The following is a 15,920-nucleotide window of genomic DNA, read 5'->3' as shown; positions in this document are numbered from 1 at the left end:
GTGATGGTGTCACACAGCCCACGCAGTTGCATGTGTGCTAAGAACCGAGTCTCCCATAACTCGTAATTCTCCTCGCTACCATCAAATAAAAGTCTGAACCACTTTTGGCCACTTTGACTGGGCCCATAACCTGTTGCATTATTATTAGCCATCCTATAGCGTATAGTGGATGGTGGTCACATCAACAAGGAAACGCATGCTTCATCGATATAGTTTCAGTCAGGAATGAATCAAGATTGATTGCGCATGCTCAGGTAGAACACAGTGTGTAGTTGTGCACGCAGGCACGTGATGACGTCACATGGCTTTGCATATAGGTGATAATGTGCATTAAGTCAACAGCAGGCCCTGAGGGTCTCTTTCTCGCTCAGCTCCTTCTCAAACTCCTGCCGTTCCCGGGCGCGGCGCTCTGTGGCGAGCTCAAAGGCCTCTGGAACTGTGGAAGTGTTCATGCCAAGAACAGAGTGGCTTTCCTTCTTGGGCAGGAAGGGCTCTTTGTGGACAACTTTGCTGGGCTGTGCTTTGAAAACTGTCGCTTCTGCCTGTCGTTTCTGCTCCTCCTTTACCATATGCTCCCAACGATCGTTCTTAACCGCTCCTCGTTCGTCGATGTGCAGCTTGAAAGGCTCCGGCTTGGTAGGCTCAAGCACTATCTTTTTGGGCAGGTGCACCTCATTGAAATCTGGCAGGGGTTGGGCCTTGAACTGATGCACCTCTTGATTTCTCAGGTCTTCTAGTCTCTTTTCCTTCAGAGTCCTCCTCTCCTTTTCCCTCTCCTCAAATGAGAACGGCAACACCTCCACCTCGCTCTTGTCTGAGGGACGAGGATAGAAGGGCAAACCGAAGTGAGGCATTGGGTTGGCTTTCACAGGGGATGGGGCCTTCACCTCCACCTTGCACTCCTGACGCACCCTTTTCTTGATTCTCTTCTCAATCTGAAAATCGAAGCCCTCTGGTTTTGTGGGCTCTTTCGCAGCTGGCTTCTTGGGGTTCAAAACACTGTCCAGAATCTTTCGGTTCAGTTCTAGAGCCTTGAACTTAAACTTGTTGAGTTTGTCAAGCTCCTCCGACTCCAGCTCAGCACTGCTCTTGACGGTCGTGGGGCGGTTCCTCTGACGGGTCATCAGACGCAGTGGCAACATATTTAAAACTGTGTTTTTGGTTCGCAATTCAGTTTACTGGGATAAGATATCAAGAAGGTACAGGTGATTAAACGCACAGCTGTGAAATTTGTTATTGGAAGAGTACTAGTACTGATGCAGGATGAGTCGAGATAAGAGAAATTGAATCGCCGCTGCATGCATGCTTACCCCTTTCTTCTCTCTGACGGCGCGCTTCCACAACATCATTTCTATTGTTCTAAAATATTAGTGCAAAATTGTTTTCCCCTCTATCACACGGAACTATGTTTTTTGTGTCCGTATCACTACACCCAAAAGATAGTTCCATGTGATAGAGGGGTCATAGTCAAACTAATATTTTAAAAAGGTCAACAATAAAAATTGTTAGTTTTGTGGATTAATTTACTTTTACTGCATGGCTCCAGTGCCCCCCCACAAAATGACCGGAACTACTTAATGTTGACAAAAACCAGAGCAGAACTCCCACCACGGGACTCAATCGGGCAATCAATTAATACAGTTGCAACCACTATATTAATGGCAAGTATTGCATACAGCTTAAATAAAATAAAAAAAACAGAATTTCAAGGACCCCCAGTTTGACATGCATATTAGTCTACAGTCCTATTTAATGACATTTCTATCTCTCTGAAACTGAAATAAATTAGCCTACTGTTCGATTGTGTTTGCTTTCATTTCTTTCAGAATTTATTTTCAGAATTCTATTGGATTATAGTCTAGGAATCCTATAGGAATCCAGCAGAGGAATCCAGTAGGATTCCAGTACAAGAATCAAATGGGATCCTATTGGATTTCTTATTGGATAATAATCCTATAGAAGTAAATCCTATGAGAAAAAAATCCTATAAGATTTTGGAACAAATCCTTTTGGATAATTTCTTATAGGATAATAATCCCATAGAAAAAGTCCTATTGGAAATCCAATTAAAAAATCCTATAAGATTTTGGAACAAATCCTTTTGGATAATTTCTTATAGGATAATAATCCCATAGAAAAAGTCCTATTGGAAATCCAATTAAAAAATCCTATAAGAATTTGGAACAAATCCTATTGGATAATTTCTTATAGGATAATAATCCCATAGAAAAAGTCCTATTGGAAATCCAATTAAAAATCCTATAAGAATTTGGAACAAATCCTATTGGATAATTTCTTATAGGATAATAATCCCATAGAAAAAGTCCTATTGGAAATCCAATTAAAAATCCTATAAGAATTTGGAACAAATCCTATTGGATAATTTCTTATAGGATAATAATCCCATAGAAAAAGTCCTATTGGATTTTTTATAGGATTATAATCCTATAAGAAAATATCCAATAGGATTTGTTCCAAATTCTTATAGGATTTTTTTATTGGATTTCCAATAGGATTTTTTCTATCGGAATCCTATTGGACTTTTTGACTAGGGATATCCGTATATGGAGCATATTAATTAACATGATGTCAGAAGATGTCTCTTTAGAATCTAGAGTTATATATGGAGCCGGCAGAGACATCTGAGTGGTGGTTCCCAAACGTATTCATGTCAAGGACCCCCAAATCCAAATGGATGTATATGTATTTGGCCGAGGACCCCCATCTGAAAAGGTGGTGTGTCAAGTCATGCACTGTGAGTGTGTAGATCTGCTACTTATCAACGTGTAAATGGATAAAGTGGTTGCTTGTGATGCTTATTAACTTATCTTGCTGGGGACCCCCTGGTACCCCTCGACTTAACTACCCATAATGACACGAAGGTGATTGAAACTTGAAAGTCTTCATTTCAGCCAGCCCGTCTCACTGTTTGACACTGTTTGTTGTTTCAAACGTGTGTGATTTTCAACCACTCAGAATCACTATTAACTACGTAACTGTCACATCAGAGGTTTACACGTGTAGCCTAATTCGTTTTTTGTGCAAGTTCCATAATTTTTGTTTTCAGAAAGAGAAAAAGAAAAGATATCTTATCTACACACTGTATAGGCTATACACATAGCATAAACCAACTGGAACAGTATATGCACATGAGATTAGACATATAAGGTCACCCCATTGAGGCTGATTTCAAGTCTTCTCAATCCTAAACGTTAAAAAGAAAAGAAAAAAAAAAGCGTATGTTGCTATATCAGTGGTTCTCAAACTTTTTCATGTAAAGGACCCACAAAATGTGCCTTATTTTGCATTTGGCCGCCGACCTCCATCTCAAAGCTTGTTGTTCCAGGCACTCCCATGCAGAAGCAATGTTTGTTAAAATGTTTGCTATTTTGCTTTAAGAAAATTACTGTATATTCAAGGTTTTGCTCAAATTGTCAGGTTTTCTTTAATGGGTTGAATGCTCACAAATGTGGAGAATGCAGTGGTGAAAGGAACTATAAGTATATTGAAGGCTACTGTACTTATTAAGTACAAATTAGCCTACTTGAGTATATCCAATTTCTCAGATGCCAATATTGTACTTTTACACTTATTGGAAGACCTTAGTTACTCCCGGTAGTTACTTTTGTAGATTTTGATTATTATTATTACAAAACATACATTACCTACTTCAGCCCTATATCTACATTACGGCCATTTGAAAATACTTTTGGTACGTTAAGTACATTTCGGTACCAATACTTTTGTACTTTTACTAGTACATTTTGAATTCCAGACTTTTACTTTCATTTCTGTATCGGTAGTGTTGATACTTTTACTTAAGTTAAACATGCACGGTACAGTACTGTACTTAATCCCACCAATGGGAGAATAGCCACCTGGAGAATGGGAGGGAAGATCCCAGGCATGCAGTCTGTGTTTACCTGCCTATAAATAGCTCTCCGAGGTCAGTCTGTTCTTTTGGATGCACAGGAGAATGGAACGTTTGGCACTTGTCTTCCTGTTGGCCGCCACTACTGGTGAGTTAACTCAATTATTAAACACACATTAAATACTTGCGTTAACTGTGTATATGATGATTTCCTGTTTTTCATAGAAGTGTATATTTGTACGTCTTTAAATGTTGTGATTAATTCAAAATGGACGACCCTGATGTAGACAAGTCTTTTAGTAGGCTATAGTGCTTTTCCTGCTGATAGCCCCGCAGTATAGCAGTTTTTGTATTGACCTGTACTTTCCTATGAACTGTAGCCTACCCATTCTACAAACTGTGAATGAAAATTTCAATCGATCAATCAATCAATCAATCAATCAATCAATCAAACAATCAATCAATCGTTTTCAGTGTATTAAGCAGCATTCAACTCAGTACAAATAACTGTGGTGTTAGCATTGATTTCCAGGGCAATACAGGAATAATATCATAAGATCACTGGCTCTCAACATCGGTTCCGGGGACCACCAGGGATCCAAATGAACCCTCACGGGTCTGTAACTCCTCGAGTGTACAAATGGAACCACATGGACCCGCATTTGTACACTGCGAGTTAAATAAACAGCGTCGTCTGGGGTCCCAGAAATTGTGTCAAATGGTTCCGTGGCCTAATGCATAATATTGGCGGTGCTTAATTAAAATGGTTGAGATCCACTGATTTAGAATATTTGTCACGGAATGCACATTTTTAACCCATTCTGTACGGGAACCCCTTTTGGTGTTTTAAACCGTATGTAAACCTCAAATGTGGAATATAGCGGTTTTAACTCAAATCTTTGCTTCTTGGGAGGTCCCTGGAACAACATATTTTCAGATGGGGGTCGGAGGCCAATTACAGATCATTTTTGGGGTCCTTGACATGAAATATTGAGTGATATAGGCCCAGAAACATAGGTATTTCAGAAAACTGTCAGGATTTAGAAGAACATTTTTTTCAGGCCTAAATGGGTTAAGGAGCAACATACTGATATCAGCCCATGTGTATCCTAGTGTCTGGATCTGGATGTGGCACTCCAAGCCATGAACCCAGCATCACCAGCCGCGTGGTGAACGGTGAAGAAGCCCGTCCTCATAGCTGGCCATGGCAGGTACAGCAATGTAATGGAAAGATGTCACACTTTGAATAAGATAACAGCTTATACTTGGACCCCCTCCGAGTTGTACAGTATGGATATAGAACATAATTATATACACGCACACTAAACTCAATTTCAGAAATTCCTCGAGTGTTAAAGTGTTAAAAGACAACTTTGTCTTCTTAATTTGTAGTAGTGGTGTCATCTAACACAACCTTTCAGGTCGAGAAGACCAAAAGAGAGATGTTTGCCTGGGACCCAAACTGGTGAAAATAGCAGATCTACAAGCGCACAATACACATTTGCTTGTCTTGCAGGCACAGCAATTCTGCTAAAACACAACATACAGTAGATCCCTAAATGAATCAATGATCCCATCATATAGCCGTGTTGGGATCATTGATCCAAACATTAATTGATCAAGAATGTGAATGAATGTGATCATTGATCACATTCTGATCTAAGTAAGATCTAAAGAAGGGAAATAACTATGAACCACTGTAACTCTTATATAGTGTAAATTGATACTTGTATGGGATACATAAGAGTATCCCATTAATCCCATACATTTGACAGCTCTACTCTGTTTTTATTTCGGAATTTACTTCTATTTGTAAAAAACAAAAAATGAATAAACAGAACATTAAAAATAAATAAATAATAAAATAAATAAATTTGACAGCTCTCTTGCTCTTATAGGTTTCTCTGGAATCGTTCTTCCCTACTTGTGGGGGGACACTCATTGCTCCTAACTGGGTCTTGACGGCTGCACACTGCATCACGTAAGCTTATGTTGTTTGTTTGTGGTATGGGCTGGCAGATATACACATCTGGAAGTAGCTGTAAAACATTCAAGCATCATGGCATCACTATTTTGGGCATGTCATTAAAAGCCAAATGTTTCAAATAATCTCAAAAATAGGAATAGCTGGCCACAAGTGGTTTAGAGAATTTAAATCGAGACGACAGTAGCATAAGACCACATTAACAGAAGGCATGCCAAATACTGTATTCGTGAGAACTAATTCCAGTCGTACTTTTACAAATTAATCACAGTGCGATCAAAATAAGAACAGCGCCAGAGGGTATTACTATAAAATGAATAGCTGAAACGTTATGGAGGAATCAGGCAAAACCTCATTGTGTTCTTGTTGTTCACTCTTTATCCAGGTTCCACACATACAGGGTGGTTCTCGCCGAGCATGACCTGGACAAAACGGAAGGTTCTGAGCAGTCCATTATGGTGGAGAAGATGTTGATCCACCCTAAGTGGAATGACAACTGTGTCTCTTGTGGGTAGGTTGAGCAGCAGCAAAGCAAACAAGTGTAAATATGTCCTTGACCAAGAAGATTGCCCTGAGAATTTCGTATAGATCAACAGCTGAACAAATGGCAACGTTTTCGTATAATACTGTATGGCAATAAACGGGCGTCACAAATATTCGTCACGCCTCGTTGTTCATTCTTATAGTTCTCAGTGTTCTTTATTTGTCATTTCATCCTGACTATAGGAATGACATCGCCCTGCTGAAGCTGGAGAAGAACGCCGTCATCAACGACAAAGTCCAGCCAGCATGCATGGCAGCCGGAGCTGTCCTCGTTAACAAACAGCCTTGTTATGTCACAGGCTGGGGACGCCTGTCCTGTAAGACCCAATGACAAGTCCAATAGGGCACCGTTTCCCAAACTGTGCGTCGGGACCCATTTGTGGGTCACAGACAAAAGAAAATCCCATTTTACATACATATATATATATATTTTTTTTTGTTAATCATTTTATACATTTTAAAACAAACAAATCTAATAAATTCCATAGGCTAAATAAATCATATATAAATTAGAAGTAGTGCAAATAGCCTATCTACAAGCTCGCAGCGCGGCGCAAAGCAACGTGTTGCAAGATTGTAGATAAACTGGAAAGAGAAGAGAAGCAGTAGAGATGCATCTATTATTGTCACAGTTAGATTGGTGTGTTAAACTGAAGGAGCAGTATAGAAACTATACTAGTATACATGTTTCTATACTGTGCCTTCAGTGTACAGTAATGCACCAACCAACCTAGTCTGGCATAGCCAGACTCTGTACAGCTCCACTGAGTGGGCGACTAAAATGTATTTTGGTGGGCCTTGATGCCGTCGTAATGGCTGATAACTAATGGCGTAACTTGCTGAAAATAGCCGATCTACAAGTCATCATATAGCTTAGTTTTTATTTAGTTTACATTTAGTTTTAGTTTTAGTCAAGTGAAAAAAGGTAGTCGACGAACATTTTCCGTCATAGTTTCAGTCGACGAAAACAACTCTGGCGTATAATAAATAGAGCATGTCGTCTGACCTCTTTGTTTTTGTCTCCGTGTGTCAGCCGGTGGTCCCAGGCCCAGCAAACTGCAGCAGGCCCTGCTCCCCGTGGTGGAGAACAGCATCTGTAGCAGCAGTGACTGGTGGGGCAGCTCAGTGAAGGAGACCATGGTCTGTGCTGGAGGAGAGAGCAAGTCTGCCTGCCACGTGAGTACTAAATCACCACCAATATATGCTTACAGGTCCGTCTTTCTGGATCCACTGAGCCAGTTTGGTTCAATTGGGGAATTGTTTTGTTCACAGCACAGATGACATGAGTGCTTTACATTTGGCTACACTAGTGTCAACGCACTTGCAGGAACCGAATGGACGGTGGGTTGGAAATGGCGGTTATTGATTTGCTCGTAACGTAACCGACTTCTTTTTAGGGCGACTCTGGGGGTCCTCTGAACTGTAAAGGCGAAGATGGAAACTGGTACGTCCAAGGAGTGACCAGCTTTGTCAGTGGAAAGGGCTGCAACACGGCCCAGAAGCCCACCGTGTTCACCCGCGTGGCTTCTTTCATCCCCTGGATCAGTGAGGTGGGTGGTGGAAATAGTACTCGCATGTTTTACTTAATAAAAGTAAACGTATCAATACCGCAACGTAAGATGTAGGCCCCCGACTCACACCTTTCGATCTAGCATACAACATTGACACATGCTAGATGTATACAAAGGGTGTGATACGTCTTGACCCAATGCATTTCCAATGGAAGTCCCGTGGTTTGACACAACATGTATGTTGTACGGCTTTCGGGCTGTGTTTCGACTGCCCCCCACCCCCTCATACAACACAAATGTTGTGTCAAACCATGTGACTCCCATTGGAAATTCATTGCGAGCTTGCATCAGCTACGTATACATCTCATACAACAAGCATACATCAGTCTGTTGTAAAGGTGTGAGTGAGGCCTTACTCTGTCACAAGTAGAAGTCCCGTTTTCAAAATGTACTCGAGTAAAAGTACAAAAGTATTGGTACTAAAAGTAAAATATGTTCAAAATATGTATATGAGACGCATTGTGAGCTTGTAGATCTGCTATTTTCAAATGGCCGAAATGTTGTCTAATCAAAAATCTCCAAAGTAGCTATAGTAACTAAAGTTTTAAAATAATTGTAGTGTAGTAAAAGCACAAATGGCTCTGAGATGTAGTGGAGTAGAAGTAAAAGTATTGGAAGTTATAAATACTCAAGTAAAGTACAAATACTTACATTTTACTTAAAGGGGCATTCCACTCATTTTCAACATTTTACTATGTCATTAATATACCTTGGCTTAGAGCATGCTGTGTTTCCTAGAACTGGAGGTCTGAAAAAAATAATTAACATCTTGGTGATGTCATCAAGATGTGATTCACCATGTTAATTATGTTTTTCATAGTAAAATGTTGTAAAATGCGTGGAATGCCCCTTTAAGTACAGTACTTGAGTAAATGTACTTAGCTACTTTACACCAGCGATGCCCCACGGAGCATTGCTGGTACCATTCTACTGTATTTATTCACACAAGATATGATTTACCTTCTTTTTTTCCCCTTGCAGACAATGGCCCAAAATTGAAGTTCTCTCTTTGCTGTCCCCGTGACTATGCAATAAAAAGGACTTCTCAAATGTCTGCTGACGTTGTAGTATTCTGTCAAACTGCAAGAATCTCAAAGACTTTAGTGAGAACAATCCATTCATATCTTTGTAAATATTACAATATTTACAATATGTTGTACGAAGGAGTATAATAGGCCTAACGCAACATTTGCCAATCCTGCGATTTCATCCTTTTTACCATTGTTTACATCTTGAGATGACGCTGTGGACTGAGACTCCGCGCACCGCAATGTATCGGTGCAGTTATAGGTGAAAACACAAACCGGCCAGCTGTAGCTGTTTGGATCAATTAAATGCAATGTAGTTTATAAAGGTAAAGAAGAAACATTTATTTTAATTTCTATAAATAATGAATCCGAGCTTGATTTTTATATAGCCTTAAAACAAAATTCAGTGGTTCAGTGTAAAATCATATTATACAGTGATGACAGTTGTCAGTGATCAAATGTAATCTTTTACATCAGAAGTAAAAAAAACAAACAAACAAAAAAGTTTAGAACATGTCCCAATATAAATACTGCTGAATAGCATTATATAAAAGTTCTCAATGATGGGACATGGTTAAAGAATAATTGAGAGAGAGAGAGAGAGAGAGAGAGAGAGAGAGAGGGGGGGGGGTTCACACTATGGTCTTGGGTGCACACTCGAGACCACTTGGCAGATGTTGTGGTAGTGTGAATGATGCGTACCGTTCCCCGGAGCGGATCAACCGGTCCCGGGACCGCATCGGGATTGAAGTGTACTCGGATACGGGTCGCTGCAATGTGAAAGCATTGAATACAGTTGAATGAAGTGTACTCGGGTGTGGAAGAATCAAGGCCAATGTGAATCATGGCCAGCGGGGACCAGGCAACCGTATTTGGGACGTATTTGTCGTAAACTAAGTAAAAATGTTCGCCGACTACCTTTTTCCACTGACTAAATCAACTGTAGATTTAGTCGACTAAAATCTTATGACATTTAGTCGACTGAAACTAGACTAACACTAAGACATTCCAGGTGACTAAAATGTGACTAAAACTAAGTGAAAACTATTCAAGAGACTATGACTAAAACTAAAATGGATATTTGTTGCCAAAAACAACACTGATTTGGGAACAGTTTGAATCAAACAGACTCAGTGTGAATCCCTGAGTGAGAGAGAGAGAGAGAGAGAGCGAGAGAGAGAGAGAGAGAGACAGATATAGAGACAGAGACAGAGAGAGAGAGAGAGAGACATAGAGACAGAGAGAGAGAGAGAGAGAGAGAGAGAGAGACAGAGAGACAGAGAGAGAGCGAGAATGACATGGTGACCACTATACTATCGGTCTCTGGTACAGACGTGGCACTGACTAGCCTTCTGGCGCTGCTGCTCGGCTGCTTTGATGGTGCCCGGCTCTGGGGCGAGGAACTGGTCCGTTGGGCCCACGGTGGTCAACCAGAAGCTGTAGAGGTTGGCAAAGTAGTGACAGGTGCCCCGCGCGCCCTGGCACTCTATGAAGGGGTGCGTCCGGAAGTCCCGCAGGCAGCTGCCCGAGGAGGTCAGAGACTGGCCTCCGCCCTCGTCACCTGCACCTGTGTGCTGAGGAAGGAAGGAGGCGAGAGAAGCAAGCAAAATAATAACATAAATAAAACATCTAATTCATTATATCTGTTATAAACTCATTTGCTAACCCAGAGGTTTTTCAAACTTTCCCCATTCCAAAGACCCCCCCCCCCAAACAGCGTGCACACACACACACACACACACACACACACACACCAGTGTTGTTTTTGGCAGCAAATTTAGATTTTAGTTTTAGTCACAGTTGAATAGTTTTTATTTAGTTTTAGTCATATTTTAGTCACCTGGAATGTTTCAGTGTTAGTCTAGTTTTAGTCGACTAAATGTCATAAGATTTTAGTCAACTAAATCTACAGTTGATTTAGTCGACTAAAATGAGTTTTGGCTGGCCTTGATGCCGTCGTAATGACTGATTTTGCGACGCGTTGTGAGCTTGTAGATCGGCTATTTTCAGCATGCAACCAGGACTTATACTGGATCTATTGTCCACTAGTCCCTTCCGATCATTTTAGTCTAGTATTTATTAGTTGACGAAATTGTCAATATTATTTAGTCTTAGTTTTAGTCATCATAGCTTAGTTTTCATTCAGTTTCCGTTTAGTTTTCGTCAGTGAAAAAAGGTAGTCGACGAACATTTTTCATCTTAGTTTTAGTCGACGGAATCAACACTGACAGACACACAAGCACACACACACACACACACACACACACACACACACACACACACGCACGCACACGCCTTCCTCATGCTCACCAGGAGGAAGGAGTAGCCCGTCCAGAGGCTCCTCCAGCCGGGCGGACAGGCGGGAGGCGCCTGGTCCTGGCTGTGAACCGCCACCGCCGGCGTCGACGTCTCGCACACCACGCAGCGGCTGATGTGCGAGCCGATCTCCGCGCCGGAGAAGGGCATCATGGGTATGGGCGCGGTGGTGGAGAGCCAGTAGGACTTGTCGTTGCGGCTGGAGTAGTGGCAGGCGCCCGTGTTGCAGTAGGAGAAGGGCATGGTGGAGAAGACCGGCAGACAGGAGCCAGCCTGGCCTGTAGGGGAGGAGGAGGTGGTGGAGGGAAGGCACAACACAGGGTAAACTCAATGGGCTCTATATAACCCGCATTTATCTAAATGACGGAGCGGTTTGCGCAAAGACCAGCACTGTTTAATGCAATGTATGCATTAAATGCAAGTATTCTTGTCGAATTATTACTCATGACAAAGTTGTACAGTATGTATATCCATCCAAGTGTTGTGATTGGTCGAAAGAATATCGTATCTGGGGGGGGGGGGGGGGGGGGGATACATCTGACGGATGTTTTCCGGCTGACACTTCCGCCGATACCGTCTCTGTCTTAGGTTGTGACCAGGCTTTTCACTGTTGGTTCCATTTGTACACTCTCAGAGTTACAGACCTGTACAGTGCTCATTTGGAAGCCGCTCAAGGACACTTTGAGACCCACTGGTGTATAGCAGAGTGTTTTTCCAGTGAGTCAACATGCAACAACAGCAGCACCCTGACTCTGTTCCACCAGAATGGAACAGAGCCTTCATTAGTATCATCGGTAACACCTGTGAAGGAAAGTGGCCCAAGCTCTTTCCAAAATGGCATGTATATATGCATAGTGCCCATTGGGTATCACACGCACGCACGCACGCACGCACGCACGCACGCACGCACGCACGCACGCACACACGCACGCACACACAGGGCCTATATAGCCGTACCTAGGTCCTGTGTGTGGGCCTTCTCCTGACCCTCTAGGTACACCAGACTGTAGCCGGTCCAGAGTTGTGTGCTGCCCTCGGGGCACCGTGGCACCGCCACCGACTGGCTGTGAACCACCAGCAGGTAGCCTGGACTCACTGGGCCCCTCCGGCCCGGCTCACCTGCGTCACCTGGGCGGCCTGCCGGACCTGCAGGGGACAAGAGAGCACCATGTCAGTGGTTTCTCATGTCAAATAATAAATTAAATGAATTAATTTATATTCAAAGATTTGCACCACATTTTCCACATTTTTTTCCAAAATATCAGATCTACAAGCTCGTAGCACGGCATGCTTGTAGATCTGCTATTTTTCAGTATAACATAATGCTTAAAAACACCAAAAGGGATTGGGTTAAAAAAGCGAGTGGGGGTGCACAAAGTATTCTAGATCTTCTAAACATAATTAACATATAAAAAGGGGGAAGTCGAACCATAGTTTTAGTTTCCCCAGCTCAACTGAGACAACCTCCCAACAGTTCCAGGATGTTCTCCTCGGTTTGGTTCTTGACACCTGAATTTCCCCACATATGAATCAATGAAGGTTATCTTATGACTTCTCACCCTCGGCACCAATGAATCCACGTGGACCGCTGTTTCCCAGGTCTCCCTTGGGACCGTCATAACCGGGGGGTCCCGTTGTCCCAGAGAGGCCTCGAGAACCCACAGGCCCCTTCGAACCTGACATAAAGATGAGCACACACGCACACGCACACACACACACACACACACACACACACACACACACACACACACACACACACACACACACACACACACACACACACACACACACACACACACACCAGTGTTGATTTTGACAGCGAATTTAGATTTTAGTTTTAGTCATAGTCTCTTGAATAGTTTTCATTTAAGTTTTAGTCACACTTTATAGTCACCTGGAATCATGTTTTAGTGTCGACTAAATATCGTAAGGTTTTTAGTTGACTAAATCTACAGTTGATTTAGTCGACTAAATTGTATTTTGGCGAGCCTTGATGGTGTCGAAATGACACCATTTCGACACCACCAATGAAAATAGGCGATCTACAAGCTCACAACGTAGATCGGCAATTTTTAGAATGCAACAAAGTGTAAAATGACTCGTCTTTTACTTATACTGGATCTCTGGTCCACTAGTCCCTTCCTAACATTTAGTCTAGCTTTTTATTTGACGAAAATTGTCAATATATGTATTTAGTCTTAGTTTTAGTCAGTCGCACACACACACACACGCACACGCACACGCACACACACACACACACACACACACACACACACACACACACACACACACACACACACACACACACACACACACACACACACACACACACACACACACACACACCTGTAGGACCTGGGATCCCCGGAGCGCCTTGGTTGCCAGGGTAACCGTCAGGTCCCGGAATACCAGATGGCCCGGCTGGTCCCAAAGGGGCGGGCCGTCTCTTCTCTGCCGCTGCCTCTCCTGGGAGACCTCTGACACCTGGGGAAACACAAGTTAGACCAAGTTGTTTAACTACCTACTTTATTATGTAAAAAAGAAAAAAATAAAGCTAATTACTTGGAACACTTTTGGTCTAGAGTGGCTACACCTGTCATTAATGCACTGCTGCCTTGCTTACCATAGGAGGCCTTTGATATGTTTTTTTTTGTTTTTGTGGCTTTCGTCTTTATTTTATATTTTTCATAGAGGGACAGACAGTAGGCCGACAGGAGATGGGGGAGTGACATGGAGTAAAGGCCGTCTGGATCGGGAGTCGAACCCGCAGCACACTGCCAGACGTGGCAATTGCGTAATTCGATGTTATACTTTAGCTATTGAAAAATAGCAGATCTACAAGCTCAAATCTTTGAATATGTATTATTACAGAGTGAACATTTTAACTTCCGGTGAGGTCCCTGGAACAACATATTTTCAGATGGGGGCGGGGGGGGGGGGGGGGGGGGGGCGGAGGCATATTACATAATGACTTTTGGGGTCCTTGACATGAAATATTGAGCACCAATGATACAGAAACATGAGGTTTTTCAGAAAACTGTCAGGGTTTTGAAGATTTTTTACCTAGTCACAATAATTGACAAAGTGAAAAAGTGGCACCACCACCACCACACTCACCCATTTAGTGACAAAGTGGCGCCACCACCACCACACTCACCCATTTAGTGACAAAGTGGCACCACCACCACCACACTCACCCATTTAGTGACAAAGTGGCGCCACCACCACCACACTCACCCATTTCCCCGGGAAAGCCTTTATGTCCTTTGTGGCCGATCAGTCCAGGGTGACCTCTTTGACCCCTGCGTCCTTCGGCACCTCTGGAACCGACGGGTCCTCTTTCGCCTGTCGGCAATAATAACCCCATTGTTGGTGTTAGCATTACGCTATGCTTTAGCTATTGAAAAATAGCAGATCTACAAGCTCGCTATACGAGCTTGTACGTCTGCTATTTTTGAAAAATCGCTTTTTTCAGAAAACTGTCAGGATGTAGAAGACATTTTTTTTAGAATCTGATCTCAGGTCAAATTGGGACAAAGCAGTGTTTAGGTGAAGTTGAAAGTACCTCAAATGGGCTCGTGTGAATTCGGCCTGATCGCACAGAAAATAGTACATTATGTACAAAATTGCAATTCCGTACATAAACGACTAAAAGACCCACAAGTCTGTTCATATACATAGTAGTGTTTGACGGAGGCGTGGCTTTCAGAGACACGGAAGTGCAATTTCACCGTGGCCGGTAAGACGGTATAGATCTAGGCTATCCAGGCGCGCAACAAATGCTTTTCGCAAAAGAAATGACTGAAATCACTCGTGGGCGACTGAGAACTTGAATCCCTGGGAGATGGGAGGTACAGGCTGTGCATGTACAGTATGTGTGTATACCGTATACCTTTAGGTCCTGTAAAGCCTAGGCCATTTGTTGGCCCAGGCTGTCCCGGGTGGCCCCTCTCCCCCTTACGGCCCGGTAAACCGGGGAGGCCAGGGGGTCCTGGGTCCCCGTAGGAGGTATTAACACCACCCGGAAGGCCTGGTTCACCGGCAGGACCTACACACGACAAGCACACACACACACACACACACACACACACACACACACACACACACACACACACACACACACACACACACACACACACACACACACACACACACACACACACACACACACACACACACACACACACACACACGTCGTACGGACAGAGATATTCTTATTAAATAATGGATTCTAATTCATGTATACGATTATATAAAGCCAAGGAACAGACACACAAAAACAACAGCACGCACGCACGCACACGCACACGCACACGCACACACACACACACACACACACACACACACACACACACACAATGCAGACCTGGGGGTCCGGGGGGCCCCTCATATCCTGGTTCTCCACCGGGGCCTTTCTCTGCCCGGCTGCATTCTCTGCCCGGGAAGCCAGGCTCTCCGCTATAGCCCGGGGCACCTGAGAGAGAGCAATGGAAAATAAGCAACATAAACACGCTTGTAGATCTGCTATTTTTTGGGAAAAAATGTGGTGAAAATCTTTGAATATTATATTCTTTCAGAGCCAATGTTTTTAACTCAAATCTTTCCTT

At 42.9% G+C, this 15,920-nt stretch overlaps 2 protein-coding genes across 2 annotated transcripts in view; one reads left to right on the top strand and one right to left on the bottom strand.

Annotated features, from left to right (window-relative positions):
- Positions 1-4,971: 4,971 nt before the first annotated feature.
- Positions 4,972-8,968, top strand: LOC308326251 (chymotrypsin-like elastase family member 3B; the record flags this gene model as incomplete). Its single annotated transcript, XM_080779058.1, has 7 exons — positions 4,972-5,082; positions 5,770-5,852; positions 6,241-6,366; positions 6,582-6,715; positions 7,432-7,574; positions 7,796-7,948; positions 8,951-8,968. The coding sequence occupies 7 exons, from the start codon at positions 4,972-4,974 to the stop codon at positions 8,966-8,968; spliced, it is 768 nt and encodes a 255-aa protein (XP_080635184.1).
- A 703-nt stretch (positions 8,969-9,671) lies between these two features.
- Positions 9,672-15,920, bottom strand: part of LOC308326250 (uncharacterized protein) — a gene marked incomplete at its 5' end in the record, with an annotated part of 69,805 nt that continues 63,556 nt past the window's right edge. The window contains 8 exons of the mRNA XM_080779057.1: positions 9,672-10,571; positions 11,308-11,591; positions 12,271-12,459; positions 12,873-12,989; positions 13,660-13,797; positions 14,551-14,658; positions 15,206-15,361; positions 15,671-15,787. Coding sequence (XP_080635183.1) covers positions 10,311-10,571; positions 11,308-11,591; positions 12,271-12,459; positions 12,873-12,989; positions 13,660-13,797; positions 14,551-14,658; positions 15,206-15,361; positions 15,671-15,787 — 1,370 coding nt within the window. The 3' untranslated portion in view covers positions 9,672-10,310. The remainder of the gene's footprint in view (positions 10,572-11,307; positions 11,592-12,270; positions 12,460-12,872; positions 12,990-13,659; positions 13,798-14,550; positions 14,659-15,205; positions 15,362-15,670; positions 15,788-15,920) is intronic.

Source organism: Protomyctophum bolini, assembly GCF_963924005.1.
Source record: "Protomyctophum bolini genome assembly, chromosome: 12".
Taxonomy (NCBI): domain Eukaryota; kingdom Metazoa; phylum Chordata; class Actinopteri; order Myctophiformes; family Myctophidae; genus Protomyctophum; species Protomyctophum bolini.
This window is presented reverse-complemented; position numbering and strand designations above follow the sequence as displayed.